Source organism: Carassius auratus, chromosome 20 (assembly GCF_003368295.1).
Source record: "Carassius auratus strain Wakin chromosome 20, ASM336829v1, whole genome shotgun sequence".
NCBI classification, from domain to species: domain Eukaryota; kingdom Metazoa; phylum Chordata; class Actinopteri; order Cypriniformes; family Cyprinidae; genus Carassius; species Carassius auratus.
This window is the reverse complement of record NC_039262.1, coordinates 2,330,300-2,347,953: the sequence shown is the minus strand read 5'-3', so window position 1 is coordinate 2,347,953 and position 17,654 is coordinate 2,330,300. Positions and strand designations below refer to the sequence as shown.

The following is a 17,654-nucleotide window of genomic DNA, read 5'->3' as shown; positions in this document are numbered from 1 at the left end:
GAGCTGATAGCTTTAATGAAATAATGCCATAATATCTCATCATAAACTATTTAAATCCCAAAATGAGATTATAAAATAAAAGGAATACAGAAATACAGTCTGAGAATAGTTAAAGAAAAAAAAAAGACTATCTCAGGACATTCTCTTGAAGTATTTAAGAGTTATGTACCATACAATATCCCATATAGCAGGAGCAGACATTTTTTCAGTAAGGAGAGGGGAGCATGTGATGACCACAGTTATTGAGTGCATCGTCCACCTTCTGCCCTAAAGGACAGGGGGGAAAAAAAACGGTCCACCAATGTGCAAAGTACTAAAAGAGACACCCAAGCATGCTTTAATGCATCTTGATGTACCGTCTCAGTAGCAGTGAGTTATGACAGATATACAGAACTGGTGTGATTTTATTTGGCAACCATATATGTGAGGAATACACTGATGAATGGTAATACAAGCCTATGAGACAAACTATTAGTGCAAACAGCAGAGTCGGAGTGAAGAACACTGTACACATGCTGCCAAACAGGACCAGTGTCCTGTTGTACCTTCACTGCCATGTGAGAAGAACATTTTGGTAAATCATTTCTGAAGAGCTGAAAGCCAAACCCGCAACACAACTTATGCAAATATATGCATCTTTCGTAAAGTCAGCAAAACAACTAGAGCTGAAACCGATTCAGCAAATAAAACTTTTTAATACAAATTTTTCCAGGTGTTCAGGGCGTTGTATTTAGTTAAAACGACTGGCAATAAAACTCTTCGGGGAAAACGAGAAAAGTGCTTTGTAAAAGGCTTTCTGTCACCTGCTGTACTTGTGGCTTCTTTCATTGGCACCAGTGTCTTCTTTAAAAACATAAATTAAAATAAAGGAACAATTAAACAATGGGTAACACTTTACAGTAAAGTTCAATTTGTTGATGTTAATTAGTGCTTTAGATGTCACCAATACTTTTACAGAATTTATTAAAATTTATAACATTTCAAAATATTTAAATAAACATTCATGTATTATGCATAAACATAAGTAATAGAATATTTAAAAAAAAAACAAATAAACATTAAAAAAATTCTGGAAAAAAAAAAAATTAAATAATGTTATTTCATATATGGAACCAAGGGAAAATGGTAATTGGAGGAAAACTTTCAGTGCTTTTGCATTCCCTTACATCGCTTTTTGTTTTCCCCAAAACAACTTTATGAAAATTGTAATTGTAGAAACTTTGTGTTTAATCACAAGATAACTAAAATATAATTATTCAACCAACTAATTTTGTATCCATCAGAAAAGATTTGGGAGTGAATCGCAAAGTTTTAAATGCAGAAGCGAAGTTTCTCAGAAGAACACAAATGTTTTGTGCACAAAATGCTAAAGTTTTGTAAACAAACACTGTTTAAAGGGGAAACAAAAATGTTTTGTGAACAAAGTTTCTCAGGAGAACAGGAAATTTCTGATCAAATCACAACATTTTCGTGAGCAAGTTTTACTTAAGATTCAAAAGTTTTATGAATGACCACAAAGTTTCTCCGAAAACTGTAAAAGTTGAAAAATCAAACGCAATAGTAAAGTGAGCAATGAAATAAAAATACAAATTCTTACCATCAAGTCCCATTAATGAACTGAATTTTATTGTAAAGTGTTACTAAACAATAATGCAAATTAACACCCAAAGATGCAATAGTATTTTTTCGGATTGTGATGAGAAATTATGATTCAATATGAAGCCTGCAGCAATCATACATGCAATGTCATTCCTTCATGGCACTAAATCTCTGTATGCGCTCAGGGTTCGATTAGGGCAATTAGAACATGCTTTTTACCAGAACAAGGGAAAAAAGCATGGCACCAAACACCCAACAGGTGAATGTTATGGTTTAGTTGAACACTGTTAAAGGTAAAGGCATTATAGTCGAAGGGTTGTGATTTAAATATGAACTTGGCAAAGCGGATCAATCTCCTCTCAGTGCTACATGGCTTGAGAAATGTGAAATACTGCTTCAGATTGCAATTTAGAAAAGGTCTTTGACTGTATCTGCCACAATCATCCAGAATTATTTTACAGAACAGTGTATTTTTCCAGTGACCTGGTTAATTAACTACAAACAGTACCCAAAAGTCTTTAAATTAATAAAAATTAAAACTGATCAAGTTTGTGGGAGACCGAATTTACATACAATGCTGTACAAAATTCATCTTTGCCGATGAAAAACCAAGCACACAACAAATAAAAAATTAAATTACAAAAAATGTATTTTGTCAGAAAAGCATTTAGTCTATTAAGTGGACGAATCGACCAACTTGCTCTTGAAAGCTGCTACGCAAACAGCTCACAGAGAGATTTCCCTTCATAAAACCCGAAATGGAGGAACTAAACAATTGGAGCGTGGTGGCAGAGACATTTAAAAGTTCAGTTTGGGCCGCCCGGCGCTCTCAGACTTTCAGTAGGTCCTCGTCACTGTCATCAGGGTCTGGCTGAGGTTTCCTCTGGTTTCTGTCGCTGTATCGGGTCTTATTTCTGCTCCGTGTGTCCACCAGGAGCCCCACCAGATCCTCGTCGCTCTCTGCTTTCAGCAAAGCTGACTGCAGACGAGAGGTATTGGATGATGAAGGGCCGATTCGGACCCCTGGGACTGTGAGCACCTCGTCCTCGCTGTCCTGCTCATCCAGGGAGAAGGAGCGTAAGGCGTCAGCGCTGACCGGCTTGGTGGTGATGTGACCGTTCTGTTGAGGCTCCTGCGTGGGCATCCCAGTCTCTTCCATTAACCATTCCATCTCATCTTCACATCCATCCTCATCTGTGTTCACCTATCAAGAGAGACAAACAGAAAGACAAAAAAAAAAAAAAAAAAAAAGGGTCAGTCATTCTGATGAATTTTTACTTATTGTAAACTTGCAAAAAAAAATAAACATTACCCTGGAGTATTTGTAGGATACTGGATTTCCTTTCCTGAAGCAGCTTGACACTTTCTGTATTACAAGTTGCCTAAAAAAAAAAAAAAAAGCATATTGAGTGCAACTCAAAACAGCTTGATTAGAATTCCTATATTTTTTTTATAATAAATTGGTTTTAGATTATTACAAATACATTTAAACTACCATTCAAAAGTTTTGGGGTCTGTAAGATTTAAAAATATTTGTAGATTTAAAAAAAAAAAAAAAAAAAATTGTTTATTTTGATCAAAAATACAGTAAAAATAATATTGCTACATATTATATTTTAAAACTGTTTTATATTTCAAATGTAATTTATTCCTGTGATGCAAAGCTTAAGTTTCAGCATCATTACTCCAGTCTTAAACTTCAAAAGATACTTCAGAAACCATTCTAATATGCTGATTTCGTGATCAAAAGTAATTATTATTAATCTTAAATATAGTTATGCTTAATACACACACACACACACACACACACACACACACATTTAAAAAAACATATATATATTTATTTTATTTTTTAAACCATTAATTTCTTTGGGGGATTCTTTGAATAGGTTTAAAAATAAAATCATCAAACAAATGTAATTGGCCTTTTACCTCCTGTCTCGTTTATGCAGTAGAAGAACAAGCAAACAGATTGTGAGCACAACCAACAGCAGGCTAAGCACCGCCCCTAGGGCCTGACTCCGCCCAGATAATCCGGGATGCTCCTCCCCTCCATCAGTGCTGTGTGGGTCCATGGAGGTGGATGAACTATGAGAAATCGTATTATGTATTAAAAGATTTGTTAGCCGAGTAAGTCAGAGTAAAAAACAATGTTGTAGAAACATTGAATTAAATCTTAAAAGTATGATTAGGCTTTAATAATACTCACAAAAATTCACAAATGGTGGTGGTGTGCCAAACAAACAGATACTGGCAGCCATCGGTCTCCAGCAGGAATTCTGGGATACCCTCTCCTGCAGTAGGGCTGCAGTGGAACAGGATGGTCGAGAACACAGTTTGGGATTTGTCTCGCCCACATACAGACTCAGAAGGTACCAGGACTTCAAGATTTCCACCTGACAAAATACAACACCAGGTCATTTTTAATAAAGTGGTTACATCACATAAATACAAAATAAATTCTGTTTATAGAAAAATTAACTTTTAAAGTAAGCAACCTAAACTAATAATATATTAGGAGTTTATAAAACAAAATAAATTGAATATGACATTTTGAATAAAAAGTGACAAAAGTGTTCAATACAGCAGCCTAATTAAAAAAAAATAATGTTCTCTGCATTTAGTTGTGTTGTTACAATGAGAATGTGCAACTTAATAAACAAACACATTTTTTTTTGCCATTTTTATATTGTTACAAAAATAATGTATACATTATTTAATTAAAAAAGCATGTGTTGTTATAAATAGATTTCAAAAATAAAAAATAAATTATAAAATGTAAACAAAAATACAAATAAACTAAGGAAATCTTTGTAAAACAAACAAACAAACAAACAAACTATTTTAAAATATTTTTGACATTTGCATGCGGTTGTAAACAGAATTACTAAATAAACAAATATTAAAGGGCTAAATAAACCCAACTTTGCCTTTCATCTGTTCCAATATGCACGCTGAAATATTTGAGCACACTGTACTCGCACATCACATGCACAACTCTTAACACGGTCACTTACTGATTTGATCTCACCTTGGATATAATACTTGGCATTGCTGGAGGAGCCAATTTTTCTGCGGTAACTGTCATTAATCTTGACCTGACAGATATTGGCACCCAGGCAACTGGAAATGGAGCTGTCGGTGATGCCTGACAGCTGGATGTGGTAGATATAGCGATCTCCATTGGGACGGATGTCTCCTGTGGCGTTGTGGAAACTGGGGACAGATAAAACAGTTTTTATCTCATGCACTTTACTACATGTGGTGCGGTGTAGTTGTAGGCTCTATTCAAATGATTAAGAGCGAGATACTCACCGGTAATAAAGTGCTCCCAAGCTGAAAATGGCTCCTGTTTGGGGCACTTTGATGGTTCCATTGATCATCACCACTTCCTCCTGCTTCACAGCACATGCAGATCGAGTCTCCCACTCCACCCAGAACTCACATGCTGTTTTATCCTCCCTGAAACACACAGAAACAAATATGAATCTTATAGATAAACAGATGCTAAGCCAACACTACAAGTTAAGAATATTCATACCAAGTCAACTTACTTGAATAATTTCGGATGGCCCACTGTGCTGCCACACTTGAGCTGCAAGATTGTTCTGGCTGGTTTCTTGTGTCCACACACCTCGTCACCCATGGAATAATTGACGAGGATCTTTCCATCTGGTGAGGAGGACACACACTGATGAGAAACCAACAAAACTGTAATCACGTCAGAGAATGTTTAAGAAGACTTACCGGTGAACTCCATGGTCTGCGTGTGAACACGGCCCAGAGTCTCAGTCTTCCCACCAGACCGTCTGCGGCACACGGCTGCTTCTGCTGCACAGCCTGGCTGGCCTCCATGAATGGCCTGACAGAGATTGAAGTAGTACCTGAGAGAACAAATAATACAGTTGTGAATTTCATTAACACAAAACAGATGGAGGTGCAATATAACACCAGTGTTTCATTACTGATCAAATGCAATGTGTCCATATTCCACTGACTTGAGTACAAATAGAACTTTAAAAAGGTGTTTTTGAACAAAAACGAATATATATAGCAATTATGTCTGATACAAATAGCTGATAATTATTGCTGTTATGGTCTACTAGTAAATTATATATATTTGTACATTAAAACAAAAATTATTTACATATATATAAATATATATACACACATATACATATTATATATACACACATATACATATTATATATAAATATATATACACACACACATACACACACAGTACAGACCAAAAGTTTGGAAACATTACTATTTTTAATGTTTTTGAAAGAAGTTTCTTCTGCTCATCAAGCCTGGATTTATTTGTTCAAAAATACAGAAAAAAAGTTTAATATTGTGATATATTATTACAATTTAAAATAATTGTTTTTAAATTTATTATACTTTAAATTATCATTTATTTCTGTGATGCAAAGCTGAATTTTTAGGATCATTATCACATGATCCTTTAGAAATCATTCTAATATGATGATTCATTATCAAAGTTGGAAACAGTTCTGCTGCTTAATATTTTTTCAGAACATGTGATACTTTAAGATACTTTGATGAATAATAAGTAAAAAAAAAAAAAAAAAAAAAGAAGCTATGTTTTAAAAATATAAATATTTTGTAATAACAATATACACTACTGGTCAGTAATTTGGGGTCAGTAATTTTTTTTCTTTCTTTATTTTAAATAAAATCAATACTTTTATTCAGCAAGGATGTGTTAAATTGATCAAAAGTGATAGTAAAGAAAATATATTATTAGAATATATATTATTATAATTTGTATTTTATTTTGAATAAATGCAGTTCTTTTTAACCTTTTATTGATCAAATATATTAGACAGCAGAACTGTTTTCAACACTCATAATAAATCAGAATATTAGAATGATTTCTAAATGATCATGTGATCGACTGGATGTTACATGTGACACTGAAGGCTGGAGTAATGATGCTGAAAATTCAGCTTTGCATCACAGGAATAAATACAATACAAATATACAAATAGAAAACTATTATTTTAATTTGTAATAATATTTCACAATATTATAGTTATTTTCTGTATTTTTGATCAAATAAATGCAGGCTTGATGAGCAGAAGAAACCTCTTTTAAAAACATTAAAAATAGTAATGTTTCCAAACTTTTGGTCTGTACTGTATATACACAAACGAATGAAAGCACAAGCAATGTCTTAGGATATTATGCTCATTCATAATTGCATATATCTATGCTACATTTTACATTTTTTATTTAATTGCTCATTAAAATTAATTTGATTGGATCATTATTTGTTTTTCAGTAATCTATAATGGCAGAACGGGATGACGCGAAGGAAATTTTTTTTAATGCTTTGAAAGAGATTCAAATAAAATTAAAACAATCATTTCAAATAAAAAAAACACAATAACAATTGGTTGGAACCAATTGATTACTTTCGCATAAAAATAAATCAATTGTAAAGGAGTAATCAATACTTAAAAAAAAATGGGGAATATTATGTTTTCCTAATATCAGTCTAATCAAACCAATGCTACTAAATAAAAATGTCCTGATAATGGCCGTTACTGTTTTGTCAAAGATATATTGACAGGGGCAAATGAAACTAAACAGAACAACAGGTGTAAAACTCACGAATCATCTCCATTGCTAAATTTCCATGGCTCGGTTAGAGATGAGAGCGTGCGCAGGTCGTAGGTCTGGTGTTGTCCTGCAAGCTTGCACTCCATCTTTTTGGGTGGGCAGACCACATCCGTTCGCCACTGGAAGGTGACAGAACATTCTTGGGTTTCGCTCATCAGCTGAGGACTTCCACGGCCTGCCGCTCTGTCACACGAGAACAAAATAGATGACTGCCGTTTCCCTCTTGGTGCTGTGAAAAAAAAAAAAGCATAAAAAACAGCTTTAAAATCAGGTTTCAAATAATTAAAATCAATACTCAATTAGACACATTTGTCATTTAAATCTTTAAAAAAAAACAGACAATTTAAGTAATGTTCATGTTATGTGCTGCTAAATTGCTGAACTGAAATAATTGCATTATCTATAAAAAAAAAAATAAAAAAACATTTTATAAAAAGTAATCACTTAATTTTAATTAATTTAAAACAAGTTAAACAAGTCTGTTTAGTTTTCTTTCCTTAAGGAACTGAAACCATTAAAAAACAGACTGATGAAATAAAATTGAAAATAAATAAAAATAGCTTTTCTAGTTGCTCTATCCTAAAAAAAGTACATTTCAAGTTTTTTGGCTGTAAAGTATTCGTACCGCTAGAGCAAAAGCCCCATTTCTGATCTTTGACATAGTCGCTTGTAGTGGCACACCACTTCCTGCCGTCAGTCATGCCCGCAGTTGTGCACTCATTATAAGACTCGCCGTTGTACTTAAAGGGGAAAACGCACACTTCATTTTTATCTGTAACTGAAAGACAATAAACACACATTTTAATCATTAAGGGGGAAAGTTTAACAAGAGAGTCTATTAATAGTTTGCATCTAAGATCTAGACTTTGGTTGACTGCAATACACAGTAGTACTGCATTCACTATAACATGCATGCAATGGTGCCATTCAAGTACAAATAAGGCCAAAATAAGGTATATTGCAATTATTATCTTCGAGACCATGTCAAAATTGTGCCTTAAAATGCTACGTTGGCCGCTTAACAGGTTTTTAAAGTGATTCAGTGGGTTTGTCTGACCTTGAGGACAGGTGTCTCCTCCACTGTACTGCATGATCACAGCCTGCTCTTCTCTCTTGTAGTCTAGGTTCATGATTTTGCTGCTTCCGTATGAAGCCGCAGAGCCCGATGAGATCAGACATACCGCGCTGTCTTTACATGATGTGCCTTTCACAGTCCCACACACGTTGATTTTAAAGGAGCTGGAGTCTCTAGGAACCTGAAAAACACATAAATAGAATCATCGCTTTGCAAATATGCATGAATAAGTAATAAATGAAGATTTTTGGTAGATTTAAACACACTACTGTTCAAAAGTTTGAGAGTCTAGATCTTTTTTTTATTAATACTTTTAAAATACTTTTATTCAAGGAGGATGATGACATGACTTTATAGCAAATTTATAATGATACAAAATATTCAATATCAAATAAATGTGGTTCTTTTGAACTACTCAAAGAATTCTGAAATAGAATGCGTCACAACTTCGCCACAAATGTTAATCAGCACACCTGATCTCAACATTGATAATAATAGGAAATGACTCGAGCAAATCAGCATTTTAGAATGTAGGGCTGTCAAATTTGGCTGAAAAACTAAATTCCAATTTTTAACTGATATATTATCAAAATTTCGAATTATATTCTAATTTAAAATGCAGAATTTAAGATAGGGTGAAGAGAAGCTTTTTGCTTCACTCCTAATGCCACAAGAGGGCACATCGAGCAAAATATTACTAATGCACATTTAATAAAAGCATTATAATACATGAATGTTAAGTGAATAATATTTAAAACATTTTTATAAACCAATTATAATTAAGTTGCTTAAACATATATAAATAAAACAGTGTCATGTATGCATGCATGCATAGTTTAATACAAAGTGCTGAAAGCCAATCACATGAGGCAGTGAGATGAGGAAAAACCCACCATAAAATCTCCAGATAAGTTTTTGAAAAGTTGAACATTAATTTTACATGACTTTCAAGAAACCAGCCAGAACAATCTTGCAGCTAAAGTGTGGCAGCACAGTGGGCCATCCGAAAGTAAGTTTAAACTGTACTTCACTCTTGCTTGACCAAATAAATGGAACCTTGGTGACAATTTTATAGACCTCAAAACTTAAAAGACACAAGTTGAAATTCTTCAGTCTTGGAAAAGTCTTTCTCTCTTCAATACCTGAACAATCCCTGACAGCGCTGAGAGGTCAAACGTGTAGCGCAGCTGGGAGACGGTCAGATTGCAGCCGTGTGGCGTAATGATCTCTGGGCAAACCACAGGAGTGGCCCACTCGAACACATACATACAGTCCTGAGCTCGGATCATCTGGGGAGAACCCTGTTTGTGCAAAGCAAACACTTACACTCAGGTACGACAGAGACCAACAACCACTCAGTTACACTAAACACCATTTTTGAAGATTTTGGGTCGCTCTTTTACCAGCTCTGCTCCTTTCTGGCAGGTGAAAATGATCTTGGAGGAGTAGTTGGAGGTGGGGTTAGAAGGACAGATGGTTTTGCTGCTGAAGGTGATCTCCACCTCGTTGGTGTTGTTGTTATAGTTAGGAGGGGAGGTGATTCTTCCAATGTCCTGCACAGAGAGGAAAAAACCCTCAAACATGTCATTCAATATCATCCTCGGCTCCATGGTACGATTAGTAAAAATATTTTGCTCAGTCAAACTAATATGAATAATCTCTCAAACTCAAAACTGAAAAATCATCAAGGTGTGCATGTAGTATGAGACAGCCTCCAATATCGTTTGTTGTTATTATATTATCGATAAAATTAAATTCAAAATCAATGCTTTGGCTGCACAATTTAGTGAGAAATTCTAATTGTGATTTCTGATCAAAACAGTGATTTAAAATGTGATCATTTACAAAATTGCAAGATTTGGCCAAATAAATAAAAACAAAAAAGAAAAGAAACCGATTACATATATATCATCATGACTACAACAACAGCAACAATAAAATAATAATTATTAATATTATTATTCGTATTACTACTGCTGAATCAAATAATATAATAAGAAACATGCTACTATAATATACAATATATACTAAATATTTACTATAATATATAGTAATATTCTAAATACTTCACAGTATAATTAGCAAAAAACATTATTATTATTACTACAACTAAACAAAATAAGACATAAGACATGCTATAACATCTCTAAAAAATGAGTATAAGAAAAATAAAATACTTCTAATACAATTTAAGGAAATAAAATAAGAAGAATAATAAGAAGAATTACTAAATTTCACTATTAAAAAAATATTTAGAAAATATAATAAATTATAATTATATTAAAATATTATAATTTCTACTACAAGTACTAAAATATTAAACATAAAACAATCAATAATAATGTACAATACAATAAAATGACAATACTAATTAATGGCTGTTTTCGTTTCTTCATTTTCAAATGTTGAATGTTACTCTGTAGATCAAAGAAAGTGGAATTCATAGTTGTACTGTTGCTTTTACTTACAACTGGATCTCCATCAACAGCATCCATACACACAGCCGCCCCTGGAGGACAGTTGACCCCTGGGATGGGGTTGAGGGGCTGGCAGATGTTGATGTAGAAATCAGGAGACTTGTCCCGGTCTACATCCTCGTTGATAGCCGTGTAGTAACCGGTGAGATGGATCAGAGGACTTAGGTCAATCAAGCTGGTACCGTTCCAAACGGAGCACTTCACCTGCAGAGAAGAGACACTACATTTGCTGCAGGTTCACTAAAAAAGCGGGGTTTAGAGGATCGAAAGATTGTAGACCTCCTCTTACCTCTTGTTCACAGACCAGAGGAGTGTGCCAGGAGAAAAAGTGAGTACAAGTGGTGTCTTCGGAGTACACCAGCACAGGTTCTTCTGTGCCTCCTCCCTCAGACTTGCAGATGAAGCTGAAGATGCTCTTGTGTTTGAGGGAAGGGTTGGCGGCACACGCGTCTCCATCCTCATAAGTGAGCTCCACCAACTGATCCTTATACACCAGCTTCCTTGTGGATTTCCCCCCACTTATGACATTCCGAATGTCTGTGATGCACACAGCTGCAGCAAAAAACATCTCAACATTATCATATAAAGTCTTTTTTGCTTTGTGCCTAAATGTTTTAAAACAAGACATTTTTACATCCTCGCGGAAACAAAAATGCGGAACAAAACAAAACAAACCATACAACTTCTTTATTCTTTGAAAAAACACCCGCATCTATATTAAATAAAAAATATTAGTTTTACCTGTTAAATATTAGTCTAAAGTGACAAAAATATTTACAGAAATACGTAATAAAATAACTTAATAAATATAATAATTTATAAAACTTAAGTGGAAACGTTTATATCTTGTATAGGAAATTATTACTATAAGTGCTAAAATATTTGATCATATATACACTTTGAAAGGTTAATTTAAGTTTATGCATATATGTATGAAGTACTGTATTAATATATATATATATATATATATATATATATATATATATATATATATATATATATATATATATATATATATATATATATATATATATATATATATATATATATATATATATATATATATATATATACACACACACATATCCCATTCACACTTTTTTCACTAAATGAAAAGTACAAAATAAATATACCTGTTCCAGAGTCACAATCAGCATCAGCTATGTCTCCACACACATTTAGTCTGAATATCTTCCTATGGGCCACTGGGTCATAGACCGTATAGCCACCTGACCGACTGAGGGGATTTAGGTCAAAGAGATGACCTGTGGAGACCAAGCACAACATGTCTCAGATTGATTTAGCGACTAACATAAATGTTAAAGGTGTGCAAAAACACCTTTGCTGTTATATTCAGGCTATTTGCATGCATCAGACACATGCCCCTACATGACACAGTTATGAGCAGACAGGAAGTGTCTGGATAAGATGATTCAGTTGTTCTGAATAATTGTGTATTCAGTGTGACCGAGGCTGATGTGGGTGACTCACCTGTGGCTGGATTTGTGACTTTTACAATCCCCGTGTTCAGTGCTACTGAGAGGACAGGCTGCAGCAGTGAACCACACAAAGCTATAGACACAGTCCTCCAGTGCTGTGATCAGAGTAGGTTTAGAATCCTGCAGAAAAAGATATATATATATATATATATATATATATATATATATATATATATATATATATATATATATATATATATATATATATATATACACATCTTAAGTGTAAATTTTTTTGGAAATGACAAATAAACTTTCCATAGATGTATGGTTTATTAGGAGAGGACAATATTTGGCCGAGATACAACTATTTGAATATCTGGACTCTGAGGGTGCAAAAAAATCTAAATAGAGAACATCCTTTGAATTTATACTAATGAATTCTTATAAATGCCTGATCACTAATCCAAAAATAAGTCTTGATATATTTACAGTAGGAAATTTACAAAAGATCTTTATGGAACATGATCTTTATTTAATATCCTAATGATTTTTGGCATAAAAGATAAACTGATAATTTTGACCCATACAATGTTTTTTTGAGACTGGTTTTGTGGTCCAGGGTCACATATTACTATAAATATTAGCATATACTTAGAGAATCTGAACTTAAAAAAAAAAAAAAAAAATTTGGTTGATAAGATTTTAAATTGGTTTTGAAAGAAGTCTGTTATGCTCACCAAGGCTGCATTTATTTGATCAAAAATACAGTAAAAGCTGTAATATTGTGAAATCGTATGACGATTTTAAATAACTGTTTTCTATTTGAATATATTTTACAATGTAATTTATTATTGTTATTCAAAGCTGAATCATTTCAGCAGGATTACGCCATTCTTCAGTGTCACATGATCCTTCAGAAATCATTGTAATATGCTGATTTACTGCTCATGAAACATTTCTTCTTATCAAGGTTGAAAACAGTTCATTTGATGAATAGAAAGTTTAAAAGAACACCATTTATTTGAAATTGAGATCTTTTATAAATTTCTGCACTGTCACTTGATCAATTTAATGTATTATTGCTGAATAAATATATTTCTTAAAAAAAAAAGAGAGCGAGATCCATCTGACTAACTGCGTGTTTATTTAAAATAAACATATATGAATAAAAAGATTAGATAGCTATAAAAAATAAACTGTAGTTAGTCTATAGTAATTATATTTACTTTAGAACATGCATCTGTGAGTGTATAGAGAAAAGCTTAAATAACCACACACCAATTTGTCTCTGTCACATTTAAAGCGAATAATGGTGGTCCGGTTTCTCTTGCCATCCGGACAGGCTTGTCCATTAGTGTACTTCAGAACCAGCATGTTTTTCTCCCACTGTGGACCCGCCTCTGCCTCCCCCAGATTCACATACTTATCTCCGTCCTTCAGACAAGCTGCAGCGCTAGACGGGCATCTCCACAAACCTGAGACAAAACACCAGTTATAACACCTATGCAGGCCACTCAATACAGTCTGTAGCTGTACTGCTACAACTCACCGGTCTGAGGCACCAGAGACTTGCACACATTGATATAGTAACGCAGCTCCTGATTGGTCGATTCTGGCCTGACCATCCAATTAGATTTGTGCAGGGCCAGTGAGGATAGATCATAGGAGTGGCCATTGCCATCACTGCCAGACAAAGAGGGGGTTATAGGTCATTTAGAGTGTTGTATAATGTATTGGGAGCAAATATATTACTAAGAAGGTTGCTCTTACTTGTAGGAGCAGGTTGTGGTTTTGAAAGAAGGACAGGCCAAAGCTGTGTGCCATTCAAACAGATATGTGCAGTCTGCGGTCTCCTTTATGTACTCTGGCTTACCCTGAAGAACAAAGAAAGGAAACGAAACATTTAGGAAATTGATTTGACTTCTGAACTCGTTGGTTGGCTGAAAGAAACTCACAGGATTCTTGCTGTGGTCGCAGGAGAAGAGAATAGCCGTGGATCGCTCATAGATCTTGTGGCACTTTTCCCCATTTGTGTAGTTGATCATAATAATCCCATCATCAAATGTGAGGTTTTGATTGGCTAAGCCTGCAAAGGAGCATAGGAAAGGTTAAAGGAATAGTTCACCCTAACATGAATATTTGCCAAGCATTGCAAAGATGTAGGAGGTTGTTTCATCATCAGAACAGATTTGGAGAAATTTACATCACATACACTCATCAATAGATCCTCTGCAGTGAATGGGTGCCATCACAATTAAAGTCCAAACAGCTGATAAAAACATCACAATAATCCACAAAAATCCATTATAACATCTTGTAAACGAAAATCTATGTGTTTGTAATAAACCCCATATTAAAGCCATTCCACAATTCATAATAATAGTTCTTCCAGTGAAAAAAAACCCTTCATTGTTGTCCTCTCACATCAAAAGCCTACAACATATTTGTTAAAAATGTGTTTTGACTATTTTCGCTAGTAAACTGACAAAATTGACTTGTCTGAGTCAGGGGAGAAATATACACACTGGAAACAGCAGTATTATGGAAAGAGGATTTTGTAATTTTAAAAACTATTATGATGGATTTGTTTATAACAAACATGCACCTTTTCACTTCACAAGATGTTAACTGGTCGACTGGAGTCATATGGATTACTTGAGGATTATTGTGATGTTTTTATCAGCTGTTTAGACTCTGACAGCACCCATTGACTGCAGAGGATCCATTGGTGAACTAGTGATACAATGTTACATTTCTCTGTTCTTCATCTGTTGAACTATTTTTTAAACATGAATGAAAAAAGTACCCTACTAGCTCAGTTTTGACACTTAAAAACTAAATAAAATAATGAACTCACCTGCTATTCTGTGTACACTGCCCTTGACCTGACACGAGGAAACCGAGTTGCTGGGACCGTGAGGGCAGACCAAGGATGTAACTGGGCCACACACTGCAAAGTGATACTCATAACTCAAACCCTTCACTTCATAGTCCTTTCCGGCCAGTGGTGTAAGATTGTACTCATAACCGCTCTTGGGGTCCTTGACTTTACAGTTTTCACCTATAAGTGACAAGAACTAAATGGAGTCAAAGCCCAAGTAAGAGTATTTCTTCAAATTCTTGAGACTGAATAGTCTGTTGATCCTACCCTGAACTCTTTTGATTGGGCAAGCTTCTGAGGTTCTCCAGATGAAGACATATTCACAGTCATCTTTGCGATCAAACATGGGTGCACCCTTTAAATAGAGAAAAGACAAATGGGTTTCAACAGCTTCACCATAAAAAATAAAATAAAAACAAAAACCGTTAGCATCTTAAATATACTACAAAATAGAGCTTGAAACTGATTTTAAATAATTTTATCACGTTATTTTATTACCATTCAGAAGTTTGGGGGCGGTAAGTCTCTTATACTCAACAAGGCAGAATTATTTGATCAAAAATACAGTAAAAACAATTATTGTGAAACATAATATATATAAATCTGTTTTCTGTTTCTGTAAATGCAATTTATTCATTTATTCATTCAGCCATTAATCCAGTTTTCAGTGTCACATGATCCATCAAAAATCATTCTAATATGCTAATTTGCTACTTAAACTTATTTGCCCCAATTATTGGTTACAAGTTACATTACATTTTTTACTTGCAGCAGCAGGGTTATATAGATCCTGTGCAGCTAAATTATGATTCATTTTTGTTTAAAAAAAATAACTGAACAATAAAAACTTATACATACATATTCAATAATTTTCATTGATTGAACATAAATTTACAGAATTCAAGACACCAATTTATTGTGGAAGGTGCCACGGGATAAAAATCTATTTGTACTTAAGAGAGAAACCATGCACTTGCTTACAGGACTGTCATCACACTGGAAGACGATTCGGGTGGAGTAATGTCCTGAATTGCACTTGTCCCCATTCAAATAAACAATACTGATGGAGCCATCTGCCGCTGGCTGCAGGCCGGACTGCACGTATCCCAGATTCACACCTCTGCCTTTTAGCTGGCCACAAGCTCCAACCGCTCCAGCTGCCGACAAAAGAAGTCTATTAGTTTAGTCATCCAGACCAGCACTACTCCTCCGGCCCTCGTTGGGTGTTACAAAGAGAAAATCAATCTCCAAGTACAAGGCTAAAAATAGGAAGACATTTTTAAAAGAGTCAGTCAATATCTGTTTGTAGACCCTCACCAGGGCAGCCCTGGATGCGAGGCAGCGGTTTGCAGACGCTGATGTAAAACTTTTGAAAGCGGGCCTGCTCTGAGGTGTCCAGAGGAACATAATACTTGTCATCCAGACTGAGGTCACCCAAGTCATACTCTCTTCCTTGCTGATCTGGAAATGCAAGACAGAGGGATAAGCTTGAGTTCTCTGCAATGGCGAGAAAATGACAGCATAAAAAGCATGTTTTTGTGCATGGGAAAGCTTACCGGTGACTTGGCAATCCACAGGAGCAGGTTCACAGGCTAGAGCAGTGTGGAACTCAAATAACACATTGTGGATTGTGTGTGCACTTGTGCCCTGATCTACCTCTATAAGCTCCAGAGGGGATGGGTTGAACGTTTTGTCACATACAAAATTAATGACGTAGGTGTCTTCGGTACCTATAGTAAGGATGGGAAACAGGGTAAAGTGGATTCAGTCTGGGGCAGAACAATATAACCTTAATACAAGTCTCTCTAGAATACTTCATTCTGATTGGTAATTTAAAGAATTAGCTGTGCTAGTTTAATCATCTTGGGATTACTCTAAAATGATGATGTCAAAATCTGGGGCCCTCTCAGTTACTCACCTGACGATATGTCCAAGACCCCTTTGTATTTGAGAGTGAGAGTGCCATCAGTGGAGAACTGGAGAGACCGTTCCACACCAACTTGACTCACTGGTTTCTTATCTTCCAGATTACAGCCAGCCACAGGTTTATCTCCGACAGTGCCGCACACTTTCACTGAATCACAAATGTTCACCTACAGTAGACAGGAGTGCTATGTTACTTTTGTTTTAAAATTGGTATAACTGTACTAAATGTGATAAATAAAAGAGGGCAAAGAGAAACTTAACTCGAGTCAAACTGAGCAGTAGATTGCACAGTATACAGTATTGTCGTTTCAATTTGTTTACATTTTTTTTTTAAATAGCGGAACCAATTTTTTTTTGTGTGTAAATTTAGTACATGGCCCAGATAAGAAAAGTGCTGCTATTCAGCACAATTATTCCACAATGTTTATTACAAGAACAAATTAATGCTAAAAGTAAAAATGTGTATGAACAAACTGCTCAATTCAAACCATTAAAGAAAAAAAAAAAAAAAAAAATATATATATATATATATATATATATATATATATATATATATATATATATATATATATATATATATATATATATATATATATATATATATA

At 34.5% G+C, this 17,654-nt stretch overlaps 1 protein-coding gene across 1 annotated transcript in view; it reads right to left on the bottom strand.

Moving 5' to 3' along the window:
- Nucleotides 1-386: 386 nt before the first annotated feature.
- Nucleotides 387-17,654, bottom strand: part of LOC113120488 (cation-independent mannose-6-phosphate receptor-like) — a 29,225-nt gene continuing 11,957 nt past the window's right edge. The window contains 28 exon segments of the mRNA XM_026290331.1: nt 387-2,803; nt 2,912-2,981; nt 3,532-3,687; nt 3,809-3,995; nt 4,631-4,815; nt 4,915-5,061; nt 5,154-5,271; nt 5,347-5,483; nt 7,240-7,477; nt 7,874-8,026; nt 8,306-8,504; nt 9,466-9,624; nt 9,727-9,876; nt 10,792-11,004; nt 11,090-11,352; nt 11,934-12,065; nt 12,292-12,313; nt 12,315-12,419; nt 13,521-13,717; nt 13,792-13,925; nt 14,013-14,116; nt 14,198-14,328; nt 15,100-15,303; nt 15,391-15,478; nt 16,105-16,280; nt 16,441-16,584; nt 16,680-16,853; nt 17,042-17,216. Of these exon segments, the coding sequence (XP_026146116.1) occupies nt 2,429-2,803; nt 2,912-2,981; nt 3,532-3,687; nt 3,809-3,995; nt 4,631-4,815; nt 4,915-5,061; nt 5,154-5,271; nt 5,347-5,483; nt 7,240-7,477; nt 7,874-8,026; nt 8,306-8,504; nt 9,466-9,624; nt 9,727-9,876; nt 10,792-11,004; nt 11,090-11,352; nt 11,934-12,065; nt 12,292-12,313; nt 12,315-12,419; nt 13,521-13,717; nt 13,792-13,925; nt 14,013-14,116; nt 14,198-14,328; nt 15,100-15,303; nt 15,391-15,478; nt 16,105-16,280; nt 16,441-16,584; nt 16,680-16,853; nt 17,042-17,216 (4,536 nt within the window). The 3' untranslated portion in view covers nt 387-2,428.